The 20,321-nt window shown below is 25.8% G+C and overlaps 4 protein-coding genes across 9 annotated transcripts; 3 read left to right on the top strand and 1 right to left on the bottom strand.

Moving 5' to 3' along the window:
* The first annotated feature begins 340 nt into the window (after positions 1–340).
* Positions 341–5,538, top strand: LOC129614738 (TAR DNA-binding protein 43). Of its 6 annotated transcripts, XM_055529581.1 has the most exons (9): positions 341–503; positions 643–761; positions 1,496–1,710; positions 2,728–3,103; positions 3,168–3,478; positions 3,531–3,735; positions 3,813–4,384; positions 4,445–4,594; positions 4,652–5,538. In XM_055529581.1, exons 4-9 carry the CDS (start codon positions 2,860–2,862, stop codon positions 4,724–4,726), a joined length of 1,557 nt encoding a protein of 518 aa, XP_055385556.1. In that variant the 5' UTR covers positions 341–503; positions 643–761; positions 1,496–1,710; positions 2,728–2,859; the 3' UTR covers positions 4,727–5,538. The 6 variants fall into 6 exon arrangements, with proteins under 6 accessions (XP_055385556.1, XP_055385555.1, XP_055385560.1 ...); XM_055529580.1 differs by lacking the exon at positions 643–761; XM_055529582.1 differs by lacking the exons at positions 341–503; positions 643–761 and adding an exon at positions 786–913.
* Positions 5,539–10,641: 5,103 nt separating this feature from the next.
* LOC129614757 (arylsulfatase B-like) lies at positions 10,642–13,454 on the top strand. The gene is made up of 6 exons (XM_055529603.1): positions 10,642–10,764; positions 11,509–11,668; positions 11,736–11,962; positions 12,028–12,286; positions 12,348–12,505; positions 12,572–13,454. Exons 1-6 carry the CDS (start codon positions 10,642–10,644, stop codon positions 13,385–13,387), a joined length of 1,743 nt encoding a protein of 580 aa, XP_055385578.1. The 3' UTR covers positions 13,388–13,454.
* A 1,128-nt stretch (positions 13,455–14,582) lies between these two features.
* On the top strand, positions 14,583–16,802 carry LOC129614756 (arylsulfatase B-like). The gene is made up of 5 exons (XM_055529602.1): positions 14,583–14,696; positions 14,959–15,345; positions 15,417–15,678; positions 15,756–15,913; positions 15,978–16,802. Exons 1-5 carry the CDS (start codon positions 14,583–14,585, stop codon positions 16,800–16,802), a joined length of 1,746 nt encoding a protein of 581 aa, XP_055385577.1.
* Positions 16,803–17,053: 251 nt separating this feature from the next.
* LOC129614753 (arylsulfatase J-like) lies at positions 17,054–20,084 on the bottom strand. The gene is made up of 6 exons (XM_055529601.1): positions 20,049–20,084; positions 18,756–18,915; positions 18,452–18,678; positions 18,120–18,381; positions 17,898–18,055; positions 17,054–17,833 (listed from the first exon to the last, which is right to left on the bottom strand). The coding sequence occupies exons 1-6, from the start codon at positions 20,067–20,069 to the stop codon at positions 17,054–17,056; spliced, it is 1,608 nt and encodes a 535-aa protein (XP_055385576.1). The 5' UTR covers positions 20,070–20,084.
* Between the last annotated feature and the right edge of the window lie 237 nt (positions 20,085–20,321).

Below are 20,321 nucleotides of genomic sequence, written 5' to 3'. Positions count from 1 at the left end.
AATCTGATGACATTTGATAAAAGCTTGAGTGTGTGAACGTACATGGACTGTGTATCAAACACACATGAAAAACTTTTTGATGAATGATAAATGTATTTAATAAAAAATATGTCATCAGAAAACATGTTAATATAAATGTAAATTCGATTTTCTATAATGTGTTGGAAGAAAAAAATATTATTCTTTTATAATCTGAACGAGGTAATTAATAATTAAATTCCACAATATAGATAATTGTGAATATAGAATGACAGCTATCATGAAATTTGCTATTTTGAATTTCTGTAGTGTGGACAGCTTTTTGACAATTAAGGTTGTCCAACCCTAGTGCGATGTGGAATTTTGTGTGGTTAAGTGCATAATAATTGAATGAGGAGATATAGAATTTTTTTATTAAAGTTAATATAAATTTTTTGACTGTTTTAATATCGGATGTTGTGATTGCATTATATAATATCATCAAAGTTATATAAGTTAAAAAGAAAATAAATTTCGTTTACTTGGTAAAAATTGAAAAGAAAATTTTTTATACAATACCAGCCACAAATTATTGATTTATTTTTTTTGTGGTTGTTTCAAACGACACAAAAAAATAAATTAGAGACTACATACATAATTTACCAATTTATTGAAAACGATTAGGAATAGAAAGCGACAAGCGTCAAATTTGCAAATTATTGTGCACGAAAGAATAATCCAAATCCAAAAAGGTTTTTTTTACAAATTAAAATTTCGTCAATGGAGGCTATAAAGAAAAAATTGTAAATTTACTTTTTTAATTAATTTAAAATCATTGTTTTTTTCTTACTGTTGAAGTGAAAGAATGTTTTTTATTGTGAAAACAGAGCGAAAGCGAAATTTATCAAATTAAAGAACATTTGAATGGAAGTTAAACTATTAAACTATCTTTTAAGTAAGCTAGCTTGTAAATGTAAATTAATTGTACTTATATTTATCTTTCATAAGTTGTGTAGCACAACCAAACTTGCTAAAATTTCAGAATACGCATAATAATTTTCTCAAAAACAAAAGTTTTCCCAATTCTGAAATGACCTTTATTTTTTTATCTGTAATCACTGCTTTATAATTTATGTACATTATAGTTATGTACCTACATACATATTATAAGGGTATAGTTAAATATATACACCATACAGATATTTTAGACCGAAAAATTCTCATGATTTTGAGTTGGAACTCGTTACCGATTCTGACCGCATTTCTTAACACAAACTTTATGATTTTTCTAACAATATTTTTATTTAAAGAACTCTAAAGCATCTAGCTTTTTGGAGTTCTAACCTTCATATTACGTGCAGGATTGGAAGTGATGCTACTACAATTTCTATTATAATAAATTTAACTTAAAATAAATGTTTATTTTTTTTTTTCAACTGAAAAAATTGTACTGAAAATTTCTTTAGAAATTTAACTAAACAAATTTATAAGATAAAAAAAACAATTGAGTTTGAATGATTTAAAATTTATTTTGCAGGTATGACAGAGGATTTGTTGAAATTGAATTGAATTAAAAGTGTGTGGATTTTTATATTAACTATTAAACAAAAAAAAAAAAACAAATAATACTATAACTATCTTTTAAAAGGAACTATAAAAATTTTTTAATAATTGAGTGTGTTGAACATTTGAACTTGAAATTTTTGTTTACAGTGTTAAGGTGTTAATATTTTGAGTGCAAGAGAGCGAGAGGTGATTTGATTTATAAATTTATGATTTTTCTTAATACTTTTTACCCTAAATCTTGGCTTAAATTAGTGATATGTTTTAATATTTGCTTTTAATGTTAATAAATTTATTTTAAAATTAAAACTGGTTAGAGATTTGGACAATCAAAAGTTGTCCTTGTACCTATGTTATTCTTATTATCAATCAGGGTAGGTACCATGAATATGTAACAAAAATTCAAATCTGCCACAATATGACACCATGAGAGTTTTTTTTACTCAAAAAAACATTCATTATTCATTTTGGTATGAGTACCGACCAATCGCGATAGGATACTTAATTAATTAAACTAAATTAATACAATAAAATAATTAAACTTAATTATTTCCTTATCTTCAACATAAGAATGAATTTTGTGAAATTTAATTGTAGTCATGATTAAGTACCTAGCCATCAACAAATCAAAAAAGACATTCAAATATGTATATTGACCTAGCCACTCTATATTACTAAATTTAATTTTAATAATTATTTTAATAATTTAAATTTTAAAAATAACTATTGTAATATTTTATATGAAATATATAAGGTAGCTTGTCTAAATGCGACATTTGAAGATGTTGAGTGTTAGGTAAACCTATCTACCTAGATATAAGTAGGTACCTACCCATTTATTTTAAACTTGTATACATACCTAAATAATAGTTGCCTATTTGCCAATACAGTCTATCTGAATATTATGCCATTCGAAATCTTTAAAGCCAAACAAAAATTCACATGTTAAAATAATCAAAGCTTGTTTTACGCTAATAATAAATAAAAATTGAACAAAGAGCTTTAAATTTTAGCAACTTATATATAACTAGGAAAAAGCAAATTTACTTATATTACTAATTTTACAATTTAGTTACTATTTTTAAATGTGTGTTAGTGTTTTGTTGATCAAATGTTTTTCTTTTACATATGGATTTTTGATGTCGAATATTGATTTAGATTTACATATTTGTTAAATTGAATAAATTAATATTTTATATTTCACAGTTATTATTCCACTAGTTCAACAAAAACAAGATTTAAAAATTTTAAGGGCGAAAGTTCAATATCTTAGTTTTGACAATTACTTCGCCAAATTAAATTGACTTTTTAAGGCACGAAGATTAGTTAAATCAAATCATGTCTGTTGATTATATTCAAGTTATTGAAGAAGAAGGTGAGGATCCGATAGAATTACCTAGTGAAGAGGATGGAACTTTATTGCTTTCAACTTTACAAGCTCAATTTCCTGGTGCGTGTGGACTCAAATATAATAACGCAGAAACAAAAGCAACACGTGGTATTCGCCTAAATGAGGGTCGTTTTTATGCTCCGTCTGGAGAGGGTTGGGGAACTATATCTTATATCTGTGTTTTTCCAAAAGGTGCTTATTAAAATTATAATTGTCTCTTTACCATTTTTTAATTTGATTTTTTATTTTACATTAGAAAATAAACGTAAAAGCGATGATAATTTGGAGAATTCAACAGCTAAAACAAAACGTATTGAGACTCGTTTGCGATGTACTGATTTGATTGTTTTGGGTCTACCATGGAAGACAACAGAACAAAGTTTGCGTGAACATTTTGAAGAATTTGGTGAGGTATTGATGGCACAGATAAAAAAAGATGTTAAGTCTGGCCAGTCCAAAGGTTTTGGTTTCATAAGATTTGGATCATATGAAGCACAAATGCGTGTATTAGCAACCAGACATTTAATTGATGGTCGTTGGTGTGAAGTGAAAGTTCCAAACTCAAAGGTAAATTTTTATATAAAAAAAAAAACGCTAATCAAACATTCTTTTTTAACAGGGTATGGCACATCAGGTGCCATGTAAAGTATTTGTTGGACGTTGCACAGAAGATTTGTCTGCTGAAGATTTACGTGAATATTTCTCTAAATTTGGTGAAGTTACAGATGTTTTTATACCGAAACCATTTCGTGCATTTAGTTTTGTCACTTTCTTAGATCCCGAAGTGGCTCAATCATTATGTGGGGAGGATCATATAGTAAAAGGTAATTTTTCAATATGAATTTCTTGTATACTAAGAAAGTGTATACTAAGATTATTTTGTTTTAATTAAATATTTTAGGTGTTTCAGTTCATGTTTCAAATGCTGCTCCCAAAACAGATCAAAACAGAAACAATAATCATAATAATTATAATGGGTTTAATAATTCAATGATGTCTTATCGTGGTGGAGGTGGTGGAAACATGGGCGGAAACAGCTATGGCGGAGGTAGAAGCGGCGGAAGCAATAATATGGGAAGCAGTAGTATGAGTGGCTACAACAACATGGATGATCGGATATTACCGAATTCAATGAATAGAGGGGGAAGTGGTGGTAACAGTGACATGTCATATCGTGGCAGTAATTCTGGAAGTGGATCTGGTGGTGGAAATTACATGCAAAATCCACCACTAAATAATAGTGCTTGGAGTAACCATAATCGCGGAAATTTAGACATGCCCAACTTGCAAGCATTAGGGATCAATCCTGGTGGGCAAAATCCATCAAATCAACCAAATAACATGAATAATCCATTAGGTGTTGGATTAAATTTAAATACATTACCAATGAATCCGGCCATTGTCGCGGCAGCCTTAAGTCAGTGGGGGGTGATTGGAAATTTACAAAACCAAAATCAAGATCCAGCTAGCAAAGTACGTTTAAAATTAAAAAAATAACGAAATCACTTTTTCACATAATATGTTATGTTACAGACATTTGGAAACAATAGCAGTGGTGGCCCAAATAATTCAAATAATTCCCAGAACACACCTCAAAATGGGGGTTTTTTGTCTTGGATGAATCAAAACGGTAATAATAATTCGAGCGGCAGTTCCAATACTGGAGCTGGGGATGGCCCCCAAGTAAATATTTTTTTATATAAGGATTAAAATAAATTTTTTAAATGTTTGTTTTTGCAGGGAAATAATCAGCCATGGTCCAGACAGTCTAATGGACCCCCATCACAAAATGAATCAAAACCAAATTTTTTATAAGCAATATTATTAGAAAAAAACAAGTTTAGAAATTCGTGTTGTGAAAAATTATTAAATGTGTATGTTTTAAATGATTTCTCGATTTCTTTTTTGGGCTTTTAAAATGATCTTGTTAGATTATCACAAAAAACCGGACAAGCTACCCTCACCATAATATATAGACGATATTATTCTCCACATTTTTTAGAATTTTTATTCATTTGCAATTTTTGTATAAATATAATATAAATATAAGTCCATCAATAATTAATTATACTCTTAGTTGAACGCATCACTTCTTTTTTTTGTGTTAAATTTTTTTAGGAAAAAAAAATATTGAAATTATTTATTGAATTGTTTTATAAAGAAATAAAAACTTAGAAGTATTTAAGATTTTTAAAATCTGTTATAACTAACAGAGAATAAAGCTTGAAATATTTAACATATTGTTTTATGTAAGACTAATTGTGAAAGTTGTTGTTTGAACTTTACGATATGAAATGAGTTTAGAAATCGATTTAATTGAAAAAAGAAAAAAATATAGAAGTGTGTCAGATATAAAATGAATTTCAAAAAAAAATAATATGGAGTTTTTCAATGCTTTATTATATGTAAATGGCTTAAGCAAATTTTTATGTATTTTAGTTTAAAGTGTATATTATTTCAAAATTAATTTGTTTAGCTTTTAATCATCTGAGCGAATCTTGCAGTTTGTTTTGTTACACATATATTATCTTTAGAGAAACTGAAGAAAATTTTGTATTAGTTTTTGAATTGTGAAGTTTTTTTTAACTTTTGATCATTTTATTCACGAATAAATATTGTAATCTGAATTTTGTTTTTGTTATTATTGAGTTATCAAAATGTGAAGCGTTTTTGTTATTATTGAGTTATCAAAATGTGAAGCCTTACAGGTAAAAAAGCACCTTTTTAAATATGAAAGAATTACGTAATTTTAATTTTTGTTTGTAAAAATTTTAAGATAATAGTCAAACTGATTACAAATTTCCCCAAATCACCAAATTAATATTCACTTGACGATTCTCGTACTAAAAGACAAACGTCAATACCGTGGATTTAATAAGAGCTGAACTAATATGAAAAAGTAAAATTGAAAAAAAAATTATGTACACATTAATTAATAAAAAAAAAACAGATTATTGAAGGCAACCAGCAATTAGTCTAGTTTTCTAATGTTGCAAATTCTAAGGGTATGGTTACATAATTTCTTTCTTTCATTCAAAGTAAGTAATTTAAAAAAAATTATAAATAAAATTGTTAAACATTAAGTACATAATCCAACGTATACTATTTTGGTTCTACAAAATCATATAAGATGACTAATAACACTAATTAATAACTAATATTGCAGAGGGCATTTAGTGTAAAACTATATGTCATTACATTTAACTTAAATTATTTTACAATTGAATTGAAAAAATCATAAGCAAAATAAACTTTTTGAACGAAACTAATAATGGGCATATTTAAGGTTCCTATATAGTTGAAGAAGTTTACTTAAAATAATATCGACAAAACAACAAATAAATTAATTGTTGATTTGGCACTATTTATATATTCCATTAGCCCGAAGTAATGAAAATTTCGTTAACTTTTTAGGAATAATAAATTTAACAAAAAAGTATGGGAAAAAACGTTCATCAAAATATGTACGACATACCTACATACCTAATTATTATATTTTATATATAATTATGATTTTAAATATTTACTGAACATAACAAAAAATAAAAAATAAAAAAAACACCTTTAAAATTTGTCTTAATACAGCTATTCAACCTAATTAAGCAAAATAACAGAAAAAAAAATGAAAACAAAAGCATTTACTAAAAAAAAAAAATTAAAACAAAAATTTTAGCCGAACACGCGTTAAAAAATTAGAAGAGATTATACCTAATAAATTTATAAAAGTAAACGATACCGAATTGATAAAATTTTAACTAGAAAAATTGTATTTTTATTAATTGAAGCTTTAGTGCAATCTGAGACCGCAAATCGTTTTGATCAAATTTTTTGATAATAAAATTAATATTTTCGGTTATTTCTCTTTTCGTATTAAAGTTATACGGGCAAATTTATACGTTATGTAAGGTTGAATATAATAATGATTAAAAATTATTATTTTTTTTTCGTGTAATATTGTTTAGAATTTGATTATGATAATAATTATTAAATAATTAATGAAAATTAATAATTAATTTCTATACAAATTAAGTGTTTAATAAATAATAATATTTAATTGAATTTAAAGTGTAAAACTAGGTCCTATTGTATTTACAACTTTTATTTTTGTTTTTACTTTCTAACTTTTTAAAATTAAGAATCTGTTGCTATGAATATTTTTTATTAGTGTTTTGGCTCTTGGTGCCACAGAAACTCAGTAAAATTTATTTATTAATTAAGTAATAAAAAGTGTTGGTTGCAATAGAGCTTTGGTGATCAAAATGAAAAACAGTGATAATTTAAAAAATTATTTTTTTTTTGATAAAATTTAAAACAAAATTAAAAATTTAAAAGATTTACGGTACTTGTGATTGGCAAAATTCATTTATAGCATAAAAACTATAGATTTTATTTATTTTTATATTGGAATACTTTTCTGGAATTTCAGCTTATTATTTGAATTTTGAATATAATAATAATTTTTCAAGAAATTTTTAGTGAAAGCGTTTGTAAATTTATAATGAATATTTTATAACGAGAACTAGAATTTCTGAGGCGTAACCCAACCTATAACGAGAACCGAAATTGCAATTAATTGAAATTTGCTTTAATATTAAAATATAAAATTAAAAGTTGTATTCTTCAAAGCCATAAATTTAATTTAATTTATTAAATATATTCCACAAAAATCCTTGGAATATGCTACTAGAATATTTTGTTTTGGTTTTTATGTATGAATAAACAGAAATTAATTTTAAAATTTTAAACACAATATTCTTTCAAATGTATATAGGGTACTTTTATAGATTATGCATTTAAAATTTAAAAAAAAAATTTATTTTTATAAATAGAATTAATTCCAAGTTAATGAGTGTTCATAGGTAGAGAATAGCAAATAAGGTTTATGGCAAAAGTTGTTAACCTTCCGAAAATTAGTAAATAAATAAGATTATTAAAATATTGATAATTTATATCTTAAGAATATCAATATAATATTGCCAAATATACTTAATAAATTATAATTTATTATCAATTCGTAAGTAGTTAAAGTACATTTAAAGATTAGAATTTTTAAAACGATTAATCAATTCAATCATGATATGAGTATGTAGGTATTTTTCACGGTTCTTAAAATTAAAGATCTTGTTGATATTCTTTTTGTAGAATGTAGAGAAAAATGAAGGTAAAAATAATTCTTAACATGGCTATCTATATATGATATCATGCACCAGTTCTATGCTCCTCCTTTGATTGAAATTTCACATAATTTTCTTATGAAATTTAAGTCTCGTCGGCTATTAATTTCATAATTCAAGAAATTCTGATAAAATTAACTCTATTAGTACTGGATAATGTGACGCAAATTTTTTGATTTTAGGTATTCAACACTTAATGAGTCATGATTAAGTTCACAGTCAGTTAAGTTTACAGTACAACAAGCGAAAAATTTGTATGGGATACGCAGAGATAATGCAAATTTTAACATTTACCATGGCATCAAAATAATTTTCGTTTCTTTTTTCATTTTTTCATCTTATTATAAAAATTTAATATTTTTATTTAATTTTTTTTTTTATATTGTTTTGCAATTTTTTTAACATTTTATTTATAACCAAATATCAAGGTTTTTATTTTAATATTTGGTAGGATTTTTATGCAAATAACTGACCTTTCTTGTAGCAAAAATTTCTTTTCTATAGAAACAATAGTAAGCATCTCAAGAAAAATTGGAATATACCATATTATTGGCATATTAAAAAATACATACAAACATATATATTGATATATATTGATATATAATATGTATATATAGATTTGTATGCAAATAATTTACAATTTATATACGAATGTATCGATAAATGAAATTAGTAGCGTGCTTGTAAAAAAAAAAATCTCAATAATGGTCACATATTGTATATATGTATATAGAAATTCATCTATTAAATTTTAAGGCCAATGTTAATCGTGACAAAGCCACACCACACCGTTTTATAATAAATACGATTATATAAGCGTATTTGCTTATTTATTTTAGTTTATATTATTTATGTATGTACATGCATATAATAAATATTAAAAGGCAATAATTTAATATCATTTTATGTATAGTAAAGTAATTGAAAATATATAGGAAAGAAATCTATTGAATTTGTAAAAATCTAAATAAGAAACTAGTATAACATAAATATAAAAGGTACAAGTTAGTAGGAAATCGAAGGTTTTGTATAAAGACAATCCAAATTTGGTAATAAAAAGTTTTGGCGGAAATTATTTGATAATTCTATTTTTTCTATAAAATATTTTTAAAACATATTCGCCATGTGAGTACCAAAGATAAGTGTTATTTGAGAATTAAATATTTTGCCATTTTAGTTTTTGGCATGTTTTGTTCCAAAATCGTGCAAATTTTAGGACTAATTATGCAGACGAACAGACAAACAAAAAAATAAAACTGTTTTTATTTTAGAATTTTCAATGAAAAATGTTTACTAGTGAAAAAACATGGATAATATTCTATTAAAATAAAGGAACGGTGTAAAATTAATGGACGGGATTGAGTTTTTCTTAAATAAAATAAAAAAATTTATAAATATTTTTAGCAAATAGTCAATTTAATTTAAATTTCTTTTAAGACTTATTTAGAATATATGACGATTTTTAAGGTTCGGAGTCCGTACAATTACAAAAAAAAAACTTATAAAATAAATGAACTTTATTTGCGAATGAGCCTATTACGTATAAGGTTAACAAAAAATTGGCCTGTAGTCGGTCCGCAATAATAACGTAATTAAATCTGTTTAACCAACTATTTCAAATTGTCAGAGACTCAATCAGTTTTGTTGAAACAATTTCTTGTTAACCATTGCAAGAAAATTTAATTTCCCCAGTTTGTCAATTCTCTTGTCTGCATATACTGGAAGTATTTATAAATTTGTTTGTAACACCCAGCTCAATTATAGTCAATTCGATTTTTATATAATTTCACCATAATTTTTATTTTTTTACAATATTTTGCAATTATTAAGAGCCTATATTGTAAGCAGCTTGTTTACAAATTTGTATAGGATTTTTATTTTATTACTTTATTAGTTGATTAAAACCCTTATATGAATTTTATAATATGCTTTTATTTTTATCTTTTTATGTATACATAAATTGTATATTTATTTATTTATTTTAAGTATACGAAACGTAAATATTTTATATATGTACAAATTAAAATTTTGTAGCTGTTATCAAAAAATTAATTACTTTATTCATAAAATTTTTATAGTTTTTTATGTAGTTAAACAATACTGATTACTATTTGCCAAAAATTTAATTATAACACCATAACACTCTGTAAAATTTTTAATTGAAAATATTGTAATACAATAACTAAAACTGTGCAGGGCGGTACATTTTGTTCTCAAGATGAAATAAAAATGAAAAAAGAATAAATATAATTAAAATTAGAAATTAAAAGTTAGAAGTTTTTTAAATTCTGCGGCATCTAACACAAACTTCGGATAAATTTTTTAATTAAAATATTTGAAAGAAGTGATTTTGTATTTTATATGTGCTAAAAATCTTGTACAATATTTTTTAAAAATAAAATTCAAATTTATTACAAATGTTAAATTAAAATTTTGTTATTTCAATTAAGTAATTAATAAAATTTTTATATAATTTATACATCTAATATAATAAAAACAGTGATTTCAATTAATTTTCTACCATTTTAATTTAATTTAAAAGCAATTTACAAAGCTATGATATTTAAACATAAATTTAATTTAATTTTTTTAAATATTTTACAAATTTTAAATGAAATTAATGTGATTTCCTCACAAAATCAGCCACCAAATGTTGTTATTATATTAGCTGATGATTTGGTAAGTTGTTAAAATTTTTTATTTAAAAGAATGTTCAGTGAAACTTCCTCTATTTTCAGTTAAGCTCTACATCATATCCCAATCTTATCCTTGTTGTTTTTATATAATATTTCTAAAAATAAAATAATTAATCTAATTTTTATTAAATATGCGATATCTAGAATGTCTATACTCTAATTTGTTCGATTAACAGCTTTAGGAAATTATGATGAAGGTATTACAGTAAATGAAGATAGTCAACATTGACATGAAATTTAAATCAAATATTAGGAAAGTAAGTAATAAGTCATTTACTGTAATACCGTCATCATCATTTCCTAAAGCTGTTAATCTATGTCGAATATTGTATAAACTAAAAACGTCTCGTAAATCATAATAAAAATAATCTTGTGTCACCAAATCGCATTTTGTCGGTATAAAATAAATATGGAATTAATTATTAATTTCCGAACGCACTCTAAATTTATTTATTTGTTAAATATTTATTGATACTGTGGAGATGTTATTGAAGGGCCATCAGTTTTCTATTGCGAAACGGAAAACAAAAATGAGTTGATTTGACATTACGAACTAGTACAAATCCTATAGTGTGAAGTGTCAAATATAAAAATAAAAACATCTTAAACTAAATAGTAAAAGAAAACAACCTGCCTTTATTATTCCTTATACACAATTTTTTGCCCCCAAAAGTATTAGCCAATATCTGGTCTCGTTAACTTATATTTTTTTTTAAATTACATTTAGGGTTTAAATGATGTGAGTTTTCGTGGTTCAAATCAATTTATAACACCTAATATTGATGCCTTAGCATACCATGGTACTATATTAAATCATTATTATGTACCTGCATTATGTACACCATCCAGAGCGACTCTACTTACTGGAAAATATCCTATTCATACAGGTTCGGCTACTCAATCATTTTTTTTTTAATTTAAAATCTAATTATAATTAACTGTTTTTGTATTTAGGAATGCAACATTATGTAATACCGAATAATGAACCATGGGGCCTACCATTAAGATACAAAATAATGCCGGAAATATTTAAAGAACATGGTTATTCAACTAATTTGGTTGGTAAATGGCATTTAGGATTTTATAAGAAAGCTTTTACACCAACACAAAGAGGTTTTGATTATCATTATGGTTATTTAGGAGGTTATATTGGCTATTATGACCATTCAATGCAAGTAACGGTAATATTTTCCAAATATAAAATATTTAATTTATAAAAAATAATTTTTATTTCATTTATTAATAGTCAATTCCGATTGACAAAGGTTATGATTTTCGGAAAAATATGGATATTGAATACAAAGGGAATGGAACTTATGCAACTGATCTTTTTACACAAGAATCAATTAATGTCATTAAAAATCATAACGCTAGTAAACCATTATTTTTAATGGTTACTCATTTAGCAGCACATTCTGGTAATGAAGATGATCCGTTCGAAGCACCACCTGAAGAAATATCAAAGTTCAAATATATTAAAGATCCAAACCGTAGAATTTATGCAGGTCAAATAATTCTTTAATTTTCAAATTACTTTTTTAATCTTAATGTAATTACAATTTTTAGCTATGGTATCAAAATTAGATCAAAGTGTTGGTAAAATTGTCTCAGCTTTGGAGGAAAAGAAAATTTTAGATAATACAATAATAATTTTTTATTCGGACAATGGAGCACCTACCATCGGTGTTCATTCCAATTCTGGTTCTAATCATCCACTTAGAGGAGTAAATATTTTATAATTTAATATATTTCTGGAATAATAATTTTTCTATATTTATGATTTTATTTAGCAAAAAGATTCACCATGGGAGGGAGGTGTACGAACACCTGGAATAATATTTTCTCCTTTATTGAAAAATCAAAAACGTGTACTTGATCAAGTTGTTTATGTTGCTGATTGGTTACCAACTTTAGCTGCTGCTACCAATATATCAATTGATGCATCATTTCGTATGGATGGTAGAAATTTGTGGGAACAATTATCATCTCCAAATCCTGTGATTAAACAACGTCAAATTGTACATAATATTGATGATATATTTAATTATGTTTCGTATATGAAAGGAAATTGGAAATATATAAATGGTACAACTAGTAGGGGTAATTATGATTCATGGATGGGATTAATAAATAATGAAACTGATCCAAGATCTTTAAATTATGTGAAAACAATTTTAAATTCAGAAATTTCCATGCTTCTACAAAGCAAAAATCACACCTTAGATGAAGAATCTATATTAAATTTAAGAGAGAAATCAATTGTTAATTGTAAAGATATTAGAGATTCTGAAAAAATTCACAAATATAAATGCAATCCAATGTTTGAAGAATGTCTTTTTAATATACAACAAGATCCTTGTGAACATTTCAATTTGGCATCAGAAAATCCTGGAATTTTACATGATATGAGAATTGATATTGAACATTTTAGAGAAACAGCTGTTAAACCAGCTAGAAAAAAATCAAAGAGCTTAGATTGTGATCCGAAATTATATAATGGAACTTGGACATGGTGGAAGGATATAAATTCAGGAAGACGTATTAATTCAAATAGTGTATTAGTAGTAATCTTTTGCAGTATTATTGGAATATTGAGTTACTTTTAAAATTACATGTGATTAATATTATTTTATATTTATGTATGTGTGTACATGTATGTTTTTTTTTTGTAAATTAAACGTTTTATATTTTATTTTATATTTTTAATTAACACATATTTTTCAAATAGAGTAACAATAATTCCAATAATTTAAATATCAACATGCTAGAAAGCGAGCTCCAGCCAACGCGACTTCTACGCCTACGGGAAGCGTATCACCTAATCTTTACAGCACATCGCCCATAACCCTCGTCCCTTAACGAATCGATTATAAGCATGACCAAGATCGACACTGATCTATTAAATAGAATTTAATTTTAACAAACACACATGTATGTATAGGCAAAAATCGCTACGAATCAAAATAAATTACAGTTAAAATTCACCGTTATCTTGAACCGCCTTTTGCCCGATGGCAAAATGATAATTGTGAATAAAATGTAATTTTTTATTCTCCCTTGAAACAATGAATTCCTGTTAATCAGGGAATATTAATTAATTTTAAGAGAATAATTTATATTATGAATATGGTCACTCTAATTTAATAACATCATAACAAAACAAAAGGATATAAATCGCCTTACGTCAAAGAATAATTTTTTTTTGTCGAGCCAATTGACTCACAATCATCACTACAGCGTACGTTGTTGCTTGATATTTATACAATTGCACATATGTATAACCATTTCCATGTATACATACAAGGTTGGAAAGTTAAATAATTGTGTCATAAATGACATCTTCTGAATTTTTATCTCTTTAAATAAATGTTTAAGAAAATCTTGAACTTGTAAGTATCAAAGGTAATTTTATGAGCGTAAAATTTATGAACCAACTAATAAACCAAATATTTATTTTGAAGTAGAGGACAAATACCTTTTCATGGATTTTTTTTGGTTAACAAACTCTTAAAATAAAGCTTTCTATCGTACAAAGTTTTTAATTCGGATAAATTAAATTTATTTTTTTCTTTTTGGCAGTGTAATAAAGAACGTTATCTGACTTTTTTCTTTGATTTGTTTTTTACATCCCATATGAGTAAGAATAAACATAAAATGTAAAATAGTTCTTAAGAAATACGGTAAGAATGCTTTTGGACACTTTTAGCAAACTGAAAAGAATTTTAAGAAATTTCCGTTTAGTTAACATTAGAACTTTAAATCGCGAGGACGCGATAAAATTTTAAATATTTTTGGATTAAGATGAAATTGTGGTTGGTTTTTAATATATTGCATTTACACTTTGTTTTAATTTTTGGAGAGAAAACATGTCACAAAAAGAAACCAAATATTGTGATAATAATGGCAGATGACATGGTGAGTTTTTTTAAATTATAAACGAATTGACAAAATGTACCGAATATTGTCAATATGTGCAAGAGAATTTTAAAAAAAGTGAGAATTCCACACACTTTTTCACTCCCATTTTATCAAAAGAAAGTCAAAGAAGTTTTTTGAGTGCATAATTTATGTGGAGACTGGGAGAGAAACAAAAAAACAAGGAATAGATTAACTATAACAAAATTAAAAATTTTTTTTTTGCAAATCTATTCAAATTTCCAATAATAATATAATTTAGGGTTTCAATGATGTCAGTTTTAATGGTCAAAATCAATTTATAACACCAAATTTAGATGCTCTTGCCTATAACGGTATTATATTAAATAAACATTATACACCTCCAATGTGTTCACCATCAAGAACTGCTTTTTTAACTGGCAAATATCCAATAAGAACTGGAATGCAACATTTTGTCATGGCAAATGATGATCCATGGGGCTTATGTCCAAATGAAATATTAATGTCTCATGTATTTAAAGCAAATGGTTATTCAACAAATTTAGTTGGTAAATGGCATTTAGGATATTTTAAAAAAGTATTTACACCATTATACAGAGGATTTGATCATCATTATGGTTATATGGGAGGATATATAGATTATTGGGATCATAGTGTTATTATGTTGGTAATATAAAAATTCATTTCACTTATATTTTGCTAGCCATTATAAACAGTTTTATTATATGTTATACGCAGGATAAAAATTATAGTCGAGGTTATGATTTTTATAATGATCTAAAAATAAATTATAGAGGACGAGGTCAATACGCAACCGATTTATTTACAAATGAAGCGATAAGAATTATTGAAAATCATGGACCAGGCAAGAAACCTTTATTTTTAATGGTAAATCATTTGGCACCGCATACTGGCAATGAAAATGATCCAATGCAAGCCCCATTATCAGAAATAAATAAATTTCAATATATAAAAGATGAGAAGAGACGAAAATATGCTGGTAATTAAATGTGTAGATCGAATGTAAAAAATCAATATTGGATTAAAATTATTTAAGATTCATTTTGTTTATTTCAGCTATGGTTTCCAAACTTGATAAAAGTGTAGGATTAATTGTGAAAGCCTTAAGTAATAGGAATATGTTATGTAATACAATTATATTATTTTATAGTGATAATGGTGCTCCTACCCAAGGATTACACTCGAATAGTGGTTCAAATTTTCCTTTTAGATCTGTAAATAAAATTTCAATAATTTATGAATTTTATTACTCATCTACTTATAAAAATTTTATTACAGCAAAAGAATTCACCATTTGAAGGTGCTATTCGTGTACCAGCTATTTTATACAGTCCTCTTTTAAATCAGAGAAGTTATGTTTCAAAACAATTAATTCATCTAACAGACTGGTTTCCAACTTTAGCTTCTGCTGCTGGTATAAAAATTGTGTCTTCTAAAAAACTTGATGGAATTGATCTTTGGGATAATCTTTCAAATGCTAAAAGTCCAATTAGTCGAAAAATACTTCATAATATTGATGAAATTTTTGGTTATTCCTCGTATCTAGAAGGAGACTGGAAATACGTTAATTATACAACTTCGAATGGAAAATATGACAATTTCCTCGGTAGAATCGGTAATGAACTTGATCCAAGAACAAAAAATTATTATTCTGAAATCATGGAATCGGATATTGGTTCATCATTAAATAAAGGCAACCAAAAATGTTCAACTTCGACATTATTAACGAAGAATAACGTAGAAAGGCTTCGATATCAAGCGAAAATTAAGTGTCCCATATATCCTTTAATGGAAATAAAATCGTTTAAGTGCAAACCCTTGGAAGAACCATGTCTTTTTAATTTAAATTATGATCCATGTGAAAGATATAATTTTGCAAAATACTTCAGTTTTAGAGTAAAAGCAATGCAAGAAAATCTTAAATCATTTAGAAAAGAGCTTGTACCAAGTGTTTACAAGATGGGTGATAAAAATGCAAATCCAGCTCTTCATAATGGTACATGGACTTGGTGGGTCGATGATACTTACGATATTGGAATTCCAGGTACTTATTGTAAAGGATTAGAATTAGATATACGATACAAAGGAGATTTGAAACTTTGAAAAATGCCAAAAATGTATTGAAAAATAAAGTTGGTGTTGGATTGTAAAAAATCTTGTTTTATTCAGTTTAATACCGTCTTCCTAGTTGAAATCAAGTTGAAAATAAAATTCAAATTTTTTTTAAAATTTGTTTATTAAAGCTCATTCATTGAAAAAAACATTGGAACGTAACAATTTAAATGGGTTCCACCAGAGATTAGTTTACATGTCTATTTAAAGCTTTAGGTATACCTAAAGCATTTTTGAATTCTTCAATGACAATACGTTCCTGGTATAGCATTGCCATCACTCTGATTTTTCCACCATATCCATTCACCATTATGTAGTGCCGGATTACTTTCAGGATCATAGTAAGCTTGACGAACTGATGGTACAACCTTTTGCATCCAGTTCTTAATATCTTCTTCCATACAATTTAAAACTTCTTCAAATTGTGAAATTCTTGCTAAATTAAATTTTTCACATGGATCTAAATCTAAATTAAATAGACAGGGTTCTTTTAATGGTTCACATTTAAATACATTATAGCTTGGATTTTCATATAAATTTGGACATTTAACAGACAAATCTGATCGAACCCTTTCAATTTTATACGAATTTATTGGTTTTTTATTGAAAGTCTGTAATAAATTCCATGTTGATGTATTTTTAACAGTTTCAAAATAATTAACAGCTCTTGGATCTATTTCCTTCTCAGATTGACTTAACCAATTATCAAAAATACCGTTAACCGTTGTACCGTTAATATATTTAAATGGACCTCGCATATAAGAAACATATCCATCAATTGTATCAATATTATGTAAAATTGATCTATCACCATTTGAAAGACCTTTTGATATTGCATTCCATAAATTATGTCCATCTAATTGAAAGCCTTGTGGTAATGACGTTTGAGTGGCTGCAAGTAATGTCGGGAGCCAGTCCACTGCATGAATAGGCTCATCCCAAATAAAATTTTTTTTAATTAATAGGGGGCTCCATATAACAGCAGACGAACGCATTCCACCTTCCCATGGAGAATTTTTTTGCTATAGTATTTAAAATATTATTAAATTTATTTCTGTTAGAAAAAATTGCTATTGTAAAACTCACCCCCCTCAATGGATAGTTAGATCCACCATTTGAATGTAAACCAACTGTTGGGGCTCCATTATCAGAATAGTAAATTATAATAGAATTTTTTAACATATCTTTGTCATTTAAAGCTTGCAATATCTTTCCAATACTCTCATCCATTTTACTAACCATTGCTATAAAATATTCAAGGAGTTTATTAGTATTTAATCAAAAGTACTCGTATTTGTATTTTGTTACCTGCATACGTTCTCTTTTTTAAATCCTTAATATGCTGAAATTTATCAATTTCATCTTTTGGTGCTTGCATTGGATCATTTTCATTTGCTGTATGTGGAGCTAAATGACTTGTAATCATAAAAAGAGGTTTCTCTTCAACATTATGATTTAAAATAACTCTGACCGCTTCATTTGTAATTAGATCTGTAGCATATGTACCATTTTTATCATATGTTTGCTTTCTATTTGTCCAGAAATCATGACCACAAGAAAAATTACTATCCTATATTGAATATCAAAATTAAAAAAATAATTAATTTATAAATAAATCAAAACGATCATTTTAATCTAACCAACATTATTAAACTGTGATCCCAATAATCAATATAACCACCCATATAACCATAATGATAATCAAATCCGCGTAATGTTGGTGTATAACTTTCTTTAAAAAACCCCAAATGCCATTTACCAATTAAATTTGTAGAATATCCTGCTTCTTGAAATATATGTGACATTAATTTTTCGTTTGCACATAAGCCCCATGGCTCAGCATTAGGTATGACGAAATGTTGCATTCCTTATAATACAAAAGAAAAATACGAAATTATATAATTTCTGCGATATTGGTTGTCTTATAATTTTATAAAAGAGAACCTGTTCTAATTGGATATTTTCCAGTTAATAAAGCTGTTCTTGATGGTGAGCACATTGCAGGAACATAATATTTATTAAGAATTGTTCCATGATATGCTAGAGCATCAATATTCGGAGTTAGTATACAATTTTGTCCTCGAAAGCTGACATCATTGAAACCCTTATAGAAAATAAAAGATTTTAATTTTAGAAAATTAGTGATTAGGAGTTTTACAGCGTCTTTAAATTTATGACATTGAATTTATGATGTTTATTTTGAAAGAAACCTTAAATAACAGTGAATAGTTTAATAACGCGGGTAGCACAATGTGATACAGAAATAACTGTAAACATTTTTTGCGACCTTCTTCTTTTATTGCTTAAAACACAATTTAAATACTAAAATTTTAAGTACTAAAACTCGTTATCAAAATTTTATAACATCTAATTTTAGTTTCGTAAAATTTAAGTTTCTTTGTTTTGATTCTTGTCAAGTAAATAATGTTTAAAATATATTTTTATTTCATTTTGTAATTACCCGTGTAAAATTAATCTTAAAAAATTACATAAACTGTTTACAGTAACACTTTTGAAAATTTTGATATCTTAGATTCTTACTAGTAGAATCTAACGTCATTCAGATACAGTACAATTTTTTGTAAAAATTCACAAACATAATTTATGAATTGAAAATTATTAGGAACCAAAATAACGGGTAATTATTGGGTTTTGTGCATTTTTATTATTGACGCCCGTCATTATATTTGTCAAACTCAACCCCTTTTTATTTAATCATTTTACCTTAAAAAGGCTATAGTGCCCTCTAAATATTACTCCAATTTATTAATGTTTAACAAATAAAAAAATGTTGTAAATGAGTAATTAATTTTACGTTTTTGATCAGTAGAATTGTCACAAATTAAATAAAACTGCACATGGGTAAAAAAAACACTTATTATTTGTCATTTATGTATAATAAGCCTATTATTATTTTCTGAAGTTGTCTACACTTTAATATTATACAAATTTAGTGCTTCTACTGTAATCATAATTCACAATTAAAATTATAAAATTATATGTTGAAGGTCAAAGATTCTGATTTCAAAATTGTAATTATGCGTATAAAAATATTTTATGTCTTCACAGTGACGTAACCTTTTCCGGCTATAACACTTTAAGGGTACTCTTTGTGTTCTAATTTACTTTTTAAATTATACATACTAAATACAAATTTTAATTAATTGTAAACGTTATTAGTTATTAATTTATTTTAAAATTTTATTAATATTTTTATAAAATTTCAGATTGACCTACTAAATCATCAGCAACGATCATAATTATATTTGGTTTATCCTTTAATTCTTTTTCGCTATATGGAAATTTCTTTTCTGATATTTCTAATAAATTCAAATTTTCATCATAATCATTCCATTCTTCACCAATATTAAAAAATTGTCCAAAAACATTATCATATTTCAATATAACAATTAAGAATATTTTTAATAAATTTAAAAAATATTTCATTTCTATAGTAGAAAATTGTAATTTATTTATTTTATTATTTAATTATTATTAATTTTTTAAATA

The sequence above is a fragment of the Condylostylus longicornis genome, unplaced genomic scaffold (genome assembly GCF_029603195.1).
Source record: "Condylostylus longicornis isolate FDR11 unplaced genomic scaffold, ASM2960319v2 ptg000119l, whole genome shotgun sequence".
Classification (NCBI taxonomy): Eukaryota; Metazoa; Arthropoda; class Insecta; order Diptera; family Dolichopodidae; genus Condylostylus; species Condylostylus longicornis.
The sequence above is the reverse complement of the archived record's forward strand: the minus strand, read 5'-3'. Positions and strand labels throughout refer to the sequence as shown.

Bases quoted from the DNA above. Each gene is read 5' to 3' on its own strand.
- LOC129614738 (XM_055529585.1), top strand. From the start codon at position 2,860: ATGTCTGTTGATTATATTCAAGTTATTGAAGAAGAAGGTGAGGATCCG. The intron at 3,104-3,167 runs GTGCTTATTAAA...ATTTTACATTAG, and splicing joins TATCTGTGTTTTTCCAAAAG to AAAATAAACGTAAAAGCGAT. The intron at 3,479-3,530 runs GTAAATTTTTAT...CTTTTTTAACAG, and splicing joins TGAAAGTTCCAAACTCAAAG to GGTATGGCACATCAGGTGCC.
- LOC129614757 (XM_055529603.1), top strand. From the start codon at position 10,642: ATGATATTTAAACATAAATTTAATTTAATTTTTTTAAATATTTTACAA. The intron at 11,669-11,735 runs GTTCGGCTACTC...TTTTGTATTTAG, and splicing joins AAAATATCCTATTCATACAG to GAATGCAACATTATGTAATA. The intron at 12,506-12,571 runs GTAAATATTTTA...GATTTTATTTAG, and splicing joins CTAATCATCCACTTAGAGGA to CAAAAAGATTCACCATGGGA.
- LOC129614756 (XM_055529602.1), top strand. From the start codon at position 14,583: ATGAAATTGTGGTTGGTTTTTAATATATTGCATTTACACTTTGTTTTA. The intron at 14,697-14,958 runs GTGAGTTTTTTT...AATATAATTTAG, and splicing joins TAATAATGGCAGATGACATG to GGTTTCAATGATGTCAGTTT. The intron at 15,914-15,977 runs GTAAATAAAATT...ATTTTATTACAG, and splicing joins CAAATTTTCCTTTTAGATCT to CAAAAGAATTCACCATTTGA.
- LOC129614753 (XM_055529601.1), bottom strand. From the start codon at position 20,069: ATGATCGTTGCTGATGATTTA. The intron at 18,056-18,119 runs GTAACAAAATAC...AATATTTTATAG, and splicing joins AAAAAAGAGAACGTATGCAG to CAATGGTTAGTAAAATGGAT. The intron at 17,834-17,897 runs GTGAGTTTTACA...TAAATACTATAG, and splicing joins CTAACTATCCATTGAGGGGG to CAAAAAAATTCTCCATGGGA.